The sequence below is a fragment of the Vitis vinifera genome, chromosome 13, assembly GCF_030704535.1.
Source record: "Vitis vinifera cultivar Pinot Noir 40024 chromosome 13, ASM3070453v1".
Lineage (NCBI taxonomy): Eukaryota > Viridiplantae > Streptophyta > Magnoliopsida > Vitales > Vitaceae > Vitis > Vitis vinifera.
The window spans coordinates 6,000,922-6,011,481 of NC_081817.1; the positions used below are offsets into that span (position 1 = coordinate 6,000,922).

Sequence of the window (10,560 nt, forward strand, 5' to 3'; positions counted from 1 at the left end):
CAAAGGTTTTGACTAAATATACCAAATTCTTGATAAAATAACGGTAGTTTATGTCCAAATTTGTTCAAATTTATTAAAAAAAAAATCAATTAAAAAAACATATATCATTAAAGCTGACATTTTTCACATTTGCATGTATAAAATCACATTTGACATAAACATCTCTCTAAAATCAAAATTGATAATTGTCATATTTTGAAAGAATTTATAAATTTTCGTTTTAATTTTATCAATGAAATTGACATTTGGGTTCCGAAATCCTGGCTAAGGCGTACTTGGTATACCGTGTGTCGACCATAGATTAAAATATCGGATTTTACGGATATATCGGTACTTCGGTTTTACGGATATATTAGAAATATTGAAGAAAAATCGATGAATATTTTTTTTATAAATATCGGTGCAGTAAAAATTATTTAAAATTCATAGGAATACTTGAAAAAACTAAAAAAATAAAATAAAATAAGTAAGAATGCATATTTTAAAGTTATCTTATAAATGTAATTGACATATATATATATATATATATATATGATCAAGAAGAAAAATATCATAAATAGAGATATATTGATAGATTCAATATTTGAATTTTAAAAATAATAAATATGAATTTTGAAAGTGTATAAAGTTATAATTGAGTTAAGAAATATTTGATTTTATTGAATAAAAATAATTTATACATAAATATAATATATATGACATTGTAACAGTCTTTAGTATCAAAAGGAAGATCGATGTGGTTTCATTATATTATTAGATGAAGGGAATCTAACTTGTTGAAGACAATATTTATTTAAAAAATTTTAAAATACTTTTATTAAAACATGTGTTTATTATATTTTAAATGAAAATTAAATTAATTTATATAAAATATTTTATTTGAGATTTAATTTTTAAAATTTTATTAAAAATATATAGTAATAACTTTTTTTTATTAATATTAATTTATTTAATAATCAAAATAAAATTCGATAATTTATAATTATTTATATAGATAGAGGAAAATTGTTCTCATGATTTGTTTTTTTTTTTTGACCTCTACTAAATCTAAAAATTAAAAGGGCCACCCACTTCCGAAGTTGCCCTCCACCCGAGAGAATTCCTAAAAAAGACCTATTTTCCTCTGCCACTCTCAATACTCGCAGGTACTAATCTAATCACGTTGTTATTATTTTTTTTGCAACCGCCGTTTGATTCCCAAGAAAATCCACCCCCCATTCGATTTCCGGGAAAATTCACCTTCGTTTGATTTCCGAGAAAATCCATGCAAAACCCCAAGGAAAACCAAAAAAATTGATTTTCTTTTGCTCCCTGTGTTTTCTGGATCTGTTTTAGGGGTCTCTTTGCTGTTGTGCCATTGGATTTAAATTTCACGAACCCCAAAACCACGATTTTTGAGCCAGGCTGAAAAACACAACCTTTGCCTGCAAGTCATGATCAGATTAACAAATAGCATCTTGTGTTTTTTTGTTTTGAAAAAAAATGGACAGATTTTGTATCCTGTGCGCGGGCTGGACTGGTAGGAAATATCGGCGATATTTTGAAATCCACCTCCGGTTGCTCCGCGCGTCAGATCACTCGCGATTTATCTCCGATTTATCGGTCATCCACCGATATTTCGGCGAAATATCGGAAATTGCCGATTTTTTTGACGATATTCCTGGAAATTGATAATCGGGGTCAAATATCGTTTCGAGGCCGACCGATATCCGATATTTCGGAGAAATATCGCCGATAAATTCCGATTTTTCCATCCAGTGGGGGAAGTCGGGGTTGGTGACGCAGCGACCCCTTACCAAAATTTCACCGATAAATACCCCTTACAGATCGCATTTCCAACTACCACTGCCTTCTTTCCTCCTTTTCCTCTATTCGGCCACTCTCGCCTCGTGCCAACCCCCTCTTGGATCTCTTCAATGGCTTACGAAGGAATCCTCCTGGGCATGGGCAACCCCCTCCTCGACATTTCTTCTGTCGTCGACGAAGAATTCCTTCAAAGGTAACTCTACTCTCCTTTGTTCTGCGGTTCGTCGTCCTCTGCTTTTCAAATGCTGCGTTTTGATTCTGTTTTTGTTCTTGGATCCGTTCTTATGGTTGTGTTTTAGATCTGACTGGTTGGGGGTATGTGTTTGGTAGCGTTCTCAGATCTGGTTGGTGGCTGAGAGTACTGAGGAAAGGGAAAGGGATTGAAATGAAATATTTTGGGGAGTGAAGTAATCACCGAAACTAAGCTAGATTATTTTTATTTGATTATTATTTGTTTTAATGATGGATCTGAATTCCACATTTTTGCTTGAATTGGTACTATAGATATTAGTTTGATAGGCTTGGATCTGCATTTTGCTTTCCTTTTTTTGTGGTGGTGAGGACAATGACATTGGAGTTTAGCGGGATCAAATCGATGTAGAGATAGTGATATTCACTTTCTATATTTTCGTTTTTCATTTTTATATGGAAAAGATTTAAGAGTTGCTTTAAAAGATTTCAATGGTTAACATAGATTCCATTCAAATTGGTGTTGCGGCCTGATTAAGGGATCTGATCCCTCAATCTTTAGTTTCTATTTAGTTTAGGGAATAAAGGATCCTTAGGACTAGTTTCTATTTTTATTTAGTTTAGGAAATAAAGGATCCTAAGGATTAGTTTAGTTTGAACACCAATCTTTTGGTAAATGATGGACATACTGCTACATGTGATCAATTTGATCATGCTCATCTTTTATTCCTTAGGGAATTCATTACTGTTGGTAAATATTTTGGATACCCATGTGTGCTCTGCTTGCTAAATTTTTTACATATAAACTCTACAGTGGTCTCAAGTTCATGGGATGTTGGTGCACAAGGAACTATGATCCGTTCTATTCCTACCATGGTTTAATCATAGCCTTTTGCTAACTTGACATGGTTTGAGTCATATCGTCTGTTGTTTTTTTCTAGGTCATATAAATTACTATATGCTGGTTATTTTATATATATACGTATGTACTTATTATGTTTTATTTTTCTTTTTGGTGAAACTAAGGGTGATACAAAAACACCTAGATGGTACTGAAATCTTAAAAGCTAAAATTGGATGGGATTGTCTGTCAAGGGGCAAAAATGTGCTCTCCTCTTGGTCAATCAGTTGGGTACCTGATTGGATGCTCTATGTAAACATGAAAAATGCGCAAAAAAACTCCCTTCCCCTAGGACTGTATCCTTTTTAACCAGCACTCTGGGTCCTTCCCTCTTTGAAGAAATTTATGAAAATTACCATATAATCCCTTCCATTAAGGCCATGTTTGGTTACTGAAATGGTGAATTGGGAATGATTGTTGAATTCTTATTCCAGCCATTTAAGTGTGTGGCTCATGCACAAACATTTGGTTTTTTGGGGGGATTGAAATTCATCAAGGGATGTGAATTTGCTAAAAGGAGTACTAGGAAAGGTTTTTATCATAATTCAAGCTGACCAATCAAGTCAACTTCATTTGCATACTGATAGATCAGAATAAATCAGAATTATAAGATGTTCTAGACAATGTCAAATGAAAGGAGTCCTACCAGGGTAGGCCTAGTTGGTGAGGGAAAATGTTGGGTGATATGGTCCCAATTTTGAATCATGCCACTGATGATACCCTAATTTACTCGATGCTAGTTGTTGTGGGAGTGGTTAGAACCCTAAGGTTTGAGTCCCCATGGAGAGTCCTAAGAGCTTGGTCATGGAAAGTTCCTCAGTTATAAAAAGAAAAAAAAGGGAGAGAGACAATTTAAATGAGAGGATTTTACAAATTTTGGGTAGATTCACATTTTATTCTCTATTATTACTATAAATCGTACTTTTAGAATATTTTTTACATGAAAAAAATATCATTGGTGTTATTATCAATCACTTTTGCTTTTTCAAATTTTTTGCCTAAAAACTATTATTATCCTTAATAATTACTATTAAAATTTGAACTCATTTTAATGTATATGGAACGAAATATAAGTTGTGAAGTCTTGTTGATTTTTATAACATGTTTAATCTTGAATTTATTTTTGAAATTTTTATTTTTTATTCTTCATTGTCAATTGGTTTTTATTATGAAAATGCTAGGATGATATTTATGCATTAGGTAATTATGGATATTATTATATTTTATTATATGTTTATATAGGTATTGGGGTTATAATCATTTAAATGGCTATTTAAATTTAAAGGTATTTTTGTAAATAGACTTGTTAAATGGTTTTATTATAATGTGATATTCTATAATAGCATACATTGTATTTTATAGGTTTTTGAATAATTTATTTATTTGAGCATGTGGACTTGAAAGCATATTAGTAGAAATTTAGCATAAATTTGTTTTCATTCCTATACAAACAAATATTGAAACAGAAATGGAAAATAAATTTATGATTTTGAATCTTGTCCTTGTTGTATATTGAGTAAGAAAAGTTGATTCCTAGTTTCTACTTTCTAGGAATGGATAACGCAAGCCTATAATGTCATTCCATGAATTAAATAAGGCCTAAAAGATTCCTAATACCTAATACATATGTCAGGCAGGTGAGACCAACAGATTTCTCGGAAACTTGAAATTCCAAGTGAGAGAAGAGGAAGTATTGGAATGTAGGACAGTAGAGAGAAAAGTATATAGATTAATGAAATAAAAGTAGAAAAAAAAAATCTAAATAATTATGAATATTATTTATCAAAGTCAAGAGAAAATTAATCCCTAGTATGGGACTAATTTTAATGTTGATATAAAGAATCGTAACTATGATAGAACTCTATCACAAAATGATGATGACCCAAAAATAATATATTTAGGCTCAACAAAAATGCGTAGTTTAACATCTTTATCTCTCGGTCACATCAGGAACTAGGAAAATGACAAAACAAGAGCTCTTTATGCTAGGCAGGTGAGAAATGTGATTTCTTGAAAAAGGGAAATTCCAAGTGAGAGAAAACTGGGGGTGTCAGGACCTGTGCTAATGTTAGCTATAGAAGAATTACTTCATATCGAGAATTGGGATAGGCAGGGAGGAGAGATTGAGAGGTTGCTCCTCCTATAGAAATCTTTCCAAAAATGTGTTTTAGGGATATTTTTTACATTGCATTTGATATGAGCACAACGGAAAATATGGAGAAATGGGTTTTCTGTGGAAAATCAAAGTTTTAATGGTTGGATTAGCATGCCATGCCATCCATTTATTTGCAATCTGCATTTATTTTTAATGTAAAATGTCAGGAACAATGCTCTTTTGGAGAACTTTAAAGTCACTTTCCAATTGGAGCCCATGGGAGAGTGTAATGGGAAAGACATGGAAAAATAATCTTAATAAGGACAATATATTCTCTCAATTTTGCATCTTCTCCTTGGGTCATAAGAATTGGATGCAGAAATCATTGAATTCCTCTCAAATCATTTATAATACGAGCTTTGTAAGTTGCAAACAGGAAAAATTTAATCTACTGTTGGGGCTTACATGAATACCTATGAATTCTCAATTCTGTTTCCAAATAATTCATTTGCATTCTGTTCTGTATCTTCTTATTGTGATTTTCTTAAAGATCTATCTTGGTTACTCATGGTATTTAGAATTCCTGGAGCTTGTATTTTGCCACGATAATTTTCTTTTTTTCATCTATTTGTCCATACAATTTTGAGAGTTCACTCTCTAATATAAGTATTTCCACTGTTTATCTTTTTATTTTTGGATCTGGAGCCAATGGTCCATGGAACCAAAGGTTATGATCATGTCATACTGTTGTTTATAGCTTTTACTTGTGTGGTTTCATTTATTTTCTCTGATATGTTGTGAGACTGTCTTTTTAGAAGAAACAATGATTGATAATTATTGTTTATTTTATTATATCTCAGGCTTATGTAATAATTTTCATTTATGATTGTTTTTCATTACTTGTCCCTTTTTTCAATTATTTGTCTTCGTCATCATCATGCTTGAATACAAAATATAGTTTTTTCATCCACAAAGTTACTTAATATGAATTTTGTCATATTTGTTTCATATGAAGTTTTTGTTCCTTTACTGTTGAATTTATCATTTGGTGACTCTGAAATTACTGGGCATGTTAACAGATATGACATCAAGTTGAATAATGCTATTCTTGCTGAGGACAAACACTTGCCCATGTAAGTTTGTTTTTTCTAATTATTTGCATTTTTCCCCTGAAACTTTTTATTTCTTTTTAACTTTTGGTTTGATTAACATGAATTATTAAAAAATGCATTTTTTATTCTTCTTCTATGGTGTTTTATTTTAAAATCCCTTAACCCAAATTGTTGAAAAATGAATTCTTTATTATTCTTCTATGGTTTTTGATTTTAAAACACCTTATTCTGCCTTGTGTTGGCCTACATAACATTTTGTGAACTTTCTCTATGATTTGCTTTAAACCGTATGTTTGTCCTCTATAAGGTTTGCTTCATGCTGTAGTACTGCATATTTGAATCAATTTCATGTGGATGGATTTTCTCAGGTACGATGAAATGGCTAGCAAGTATAATGTGGAGTATATTGCTGGAGGTATTTTTAAAATCTCTGATTTGGATCTGTAATGGTTTCATATTTCATAATGATATTCCAACTAGTTCGAGGATGATATATGTCGCTGATGGCTCATGTTTATATGCTAATCATTTTTGTTCCATGATGTTCTGTGTAGGTGCTACTCAAAATTCGATTAGAGTTTGCCAGGTACATAAAATATTTACTATTGAGCTTAGCTTTCATCTGTATTTTCTAATTAAGAAATTTCATTCATTTTCTCACCTTGCCTTGTGTGTGTTTTGCAGTGGATGCTTCAAATCCCTGGAGCAACAAGCTATATGGGATGCATTGGAAAGGACAAGTTTGGGGAGGAAATGAAGAAAAACTCAAAACTTGCTGGTGTTAATGTAAGTTTTTTCACTTCTTTACATCTTTTGCAGCTTTTCCATGGTTATCCATCTCTCCATTTTAGATTAGTTGTTTTGTTACTGAGACCTCTTAACAATCCATGATCAGGTTCACTATCGTGAGGATGAGACTGCACCAACTGGTACATGTGCAGTTTGCGTTGTTGGTGGCGAGAGGTGAGTTCCTAACCCACAAATTTGGAAGAATGTAATATCCATCAGTGAGATGTAGAATTCAAATAGCTACAATACTCCACCAATTTTTTTTTTTTTGGAATGCAAGATCTTCCTTGACAAGTCCATTTGAGGTGTTCATTTGGTTTTATTTGAACTTCCCAGGTCATTGTCAAGGGTCATCATATTTTCCTGTGATTTTTTCAGAACATATGCCAGCAACCTGTCCATGTGCTCTCTTCTAAAAAGCTTTAAAGAATGTAATTGATTTTCCTTCTTGATGAACATAGTATGTTCCTTTGTATGATTTTTGTTCACCTCTCCCCAGTTTATTTTTTATGGTGTGTGTTGAGAGAGAGAGAAAGGAGAAAAACCTTATTTCTCATTCATGTAATATCTACTTACAATTGAGAGATATATATATACAAGGCTAGGAGTCCTAACTACCATACATGTGACCTATATTAACAAGGAAAGATAATATACTATAAATACATTATATTTAACAGTGTGGAATGGACCAGTTCATTCATAAAATCCAAAAAGTAAGAACAAAGTTTTGGCTAGTCTGTGCTCCAAAATTTCTATCATACAGCACATGCTATAAAAATCGGCTCCTACTCTTTAACCCTCTAGTGACTAGTTGAATGTTGGTTAATCATTTCATTGAATCTGTAGACTGTCTGTTATCTGATGGGTGGATTGCAGTAGTATATACTTTGCAAACACACCCACTTGTATTTTTTAGTTTTATTTATGTTCTGGGTTTCTTTGGATTTCAGCCTTACGTGGCCGTTTGCTTCATCTCATTCCATGTTAATTATGCATATTCCCAAGTGCTTTGGTACAAAATACCATTGTCTCTCCTGGGCGTTCATATTGTTTGAGAACAATATTTTGCATCCAAGCCTCTGATAATCCCACCATAATTTTAGAATCTTTAATAGGAAGAAGAGCAAGAAACCGAGTATTGATTGTTTGGCACTTGTTTATCTGTCAAACTTTGCTGCATCAAGTCCTATATTTATCATTTATGCAGGTCACTCATTGCCAACTTATCGGCTGCAAATTGCTACAAGTCCGAACACTTGAAGAGGCCTGAAAACTGGGCATTAGGTATTATTTTCTTTCTTGATGCTTCTATTCCTTGTTTGTTGCTATATAACATGTTGAACTTTCTTTTTTATTTAAACTCCTATTTTGACAGTTGAAAAGGCCAAATATTTCTATATTGCTGGTTTTTTCCTGACTGTGTCCCCTGAATCAATTCTACTCGTAGCTGAACATGCAGCTGCAAACAATAAGGTAATTCTTTTTAAGTCAGATTCATCGCAGTTGTTTTCTTCAATAGCTTCTGCAACCCAATGTCCATTATCTTCTCATTCATGTGCAGGTCTTCATGATGAACCTTTCTGCTCCATTCATCTGTGAATTCTTCAAGGATCAACAGGAGAAAGCTCTACCGTAAGCTCTATGCCCCCTTTTTTTTTTATCATATTCTTAGCTAAAATTGCAAAACTGATACTTTCTGGATAAAGGTACATGGATTATGTATTTGGGAATGAAACGGAAGCAAGAACCTTTTCCAGGGTTCATGGCTGGGAGGTAGGGATTACTTGGTGTTGGATTTGTTTTTGATGATTGTTGCCCCCTACAGGAAGGAAAAAAATGGAATTTCCTCATTTGGCTGTCTTTTGTGATCAGACTGATAACGTTGAGGAGATTGCAATAAAAATATCTCAATGGCCAAAAGCATCAGGGACACACAAGAGAATTACTGTGATCACTCAAGGTGCAGATCCTGTTGTAGTTGCAGAGGATGGAAAAGTGAAGTCATTCCCTGTGATCTTGCTGCCCAAGGAGAAGCTGGTTGATACCAATGGAGCAGGTATGAACTCTCTTATCTCATTATTCATGCCTAGAGTGCTGAAAATGACCAACCTTCATAAAGGTTTGCATCGTATTGAGATTCAGTGCTCCCGTCTTCTAGGGTGTGAAGAAGGGTTAGTGAGAATGGTATTGTCATGCGCTGAATTAGGATGAGCTTATGAGCAATGTAGTTGTAATTGTTTATTAATGTGTTTTCTCATGCAACCTCAGAGGTTTGTCCTTGTCAAACTTGACAAGGGGAACGATCCCTTAAATATGTAAACTCCTAAGAAGCAAGCATGGACACCTCTAGTGGAAGCTGCTAATTAGGCTGCCCCTTGTTATAAATATAATGCATTGCTTTGCGCTTTTTTTTTTTTTTTTTTCCTTTTAATTTGATTTTTCCTGTGTGGTAGGGGATGCATTCGTTGGAGGTTTTTTGTCTCAGTTGGTTCAAGAGAAGCCTATTGAAGAATGTGTGAGAGCTGGTTGCTATGCTTCACATGTTATAATCCAAAGGTCTGGCTGCACCTACCCAGAGAAGCCCGACTTCAGTTAGAATTATCTCTCACCCGGGATCTTCTCCATTTCACAAGTAATAATAGTAGAGTTATTTTTCCTGTGGCGGGTTCTACTCCCTGCCCAATGATCATGCATCGTGCATTATTAGCTCCTGGATCCATTTATTGGGTGTAGGTTGCTTTTGTTTTCCTGAATTTTTACTTTGTACTCATTCCGAGTTTTCATATAAATCCTCCATAAATTGGTTGAGTTATTTCCTTGTGCCTGGCTGTTTGCATTTTTTTAGTTCTTACTTCTTATTTGTTGACTACGAATTTATTTTTTTCAATCATTTTTTTAAATAAGTAGAATAAAAAAATAAAAATAAAAACTTCTTTTTTTCATTTGTTCTTTCTTTTTCTTTTTTTTCTTTATTTTCTTTCTTTCATTTTTTTTTTCTCAAATTTTATTACAACCAAGATGTTTTAGTATAATATAAATAAAAAGTGCAAAATAAGAACTGGTCGGTTCCCTCTGGACCCAGCAATTCATTTTCTTCCCCTTCCCCGTGCGGTTGGTACCCCACTATCACCTGGAGTGTCATCCGACTGGAAACAGTACCTCCACTGTCACCTGGAGCATCATCCTGCCGGCAGCACCCCCGGCTCTAGGAACCCTGCACCACCTCCTCACCTTGATGGTCGTAACATAACAGTAAACGAGGCTCAGTCCAGTGGAAGCGGCAGCGGCTGCGGTGGTGGCTACTGAGGGGGTGGTGGTTACGGCGGAGGTGGTCGCCGTGATGGTGGATATAGCCATGGTGGGGGTGGAGGTTATGGCGGTGGTAGTCGGGACCGTGGTTACGAAGACGGTGGATCTCGCTACTCTAGGAGAGGTGGTTCTTCGGGTGGCAACTAGAGGAACTAGATTTAGAATTTGGTGATGGGTGTTTTAGTGTAATGGTTCTGTTTTGATGTTCTGGTTATGTTCTGATGTTCTGGTTATGTTCTGATGTTCTGGTTATGCTTTTTGCTGGTTCTCTCTCTTTTTGATCGTTGGGTTTGATATTATTGTTAGGTTACTTCTCTCTCTCTCTCTCTCCCCCCCCTCCTTCCACGACTGGAAAT

General features: G+C 34.2%; 1 protein-coding gene across 1 annotated transcript; it reads left to right on the forward strand.

The window, feature by feature from the left end:
- The first annotated feature begins 1,071 nt into the window (after positions 1–1,071).
- LOC100246211 (adenosine kinase 2) lies at positions 1,072–9,707 on the forward strand. Its single transcript, XM_019224343.2, has 13 exons — positions 1,072–1,145; positions 1,491–1,999; positions 6,071–6,124; positions 6,472–6,518; positions 6,658–6,689; positions 6,788–6,889; positions 6,999–7,066; positions 8,103–8,179; positions 8,271–8,368; positions 8,457–8,527; positions 8,602–8,668; positions 8,768–8,951; positions 9,349–9,707. Exons 2-13 carry the CDS (start codon positions 1,917–1,919, stop codon positions 9,489–9,491), a joined length of 1,026 nt encoding a protein of 341 aa, XP_019079888.1. The 5' UTR covers positions 1,072–1,145; positions 1,491–1,916; the 3' UTR covers positions 9,492–9,707.
- Positions 9,708–10,560: the final 853 nt, after the last annotated feature.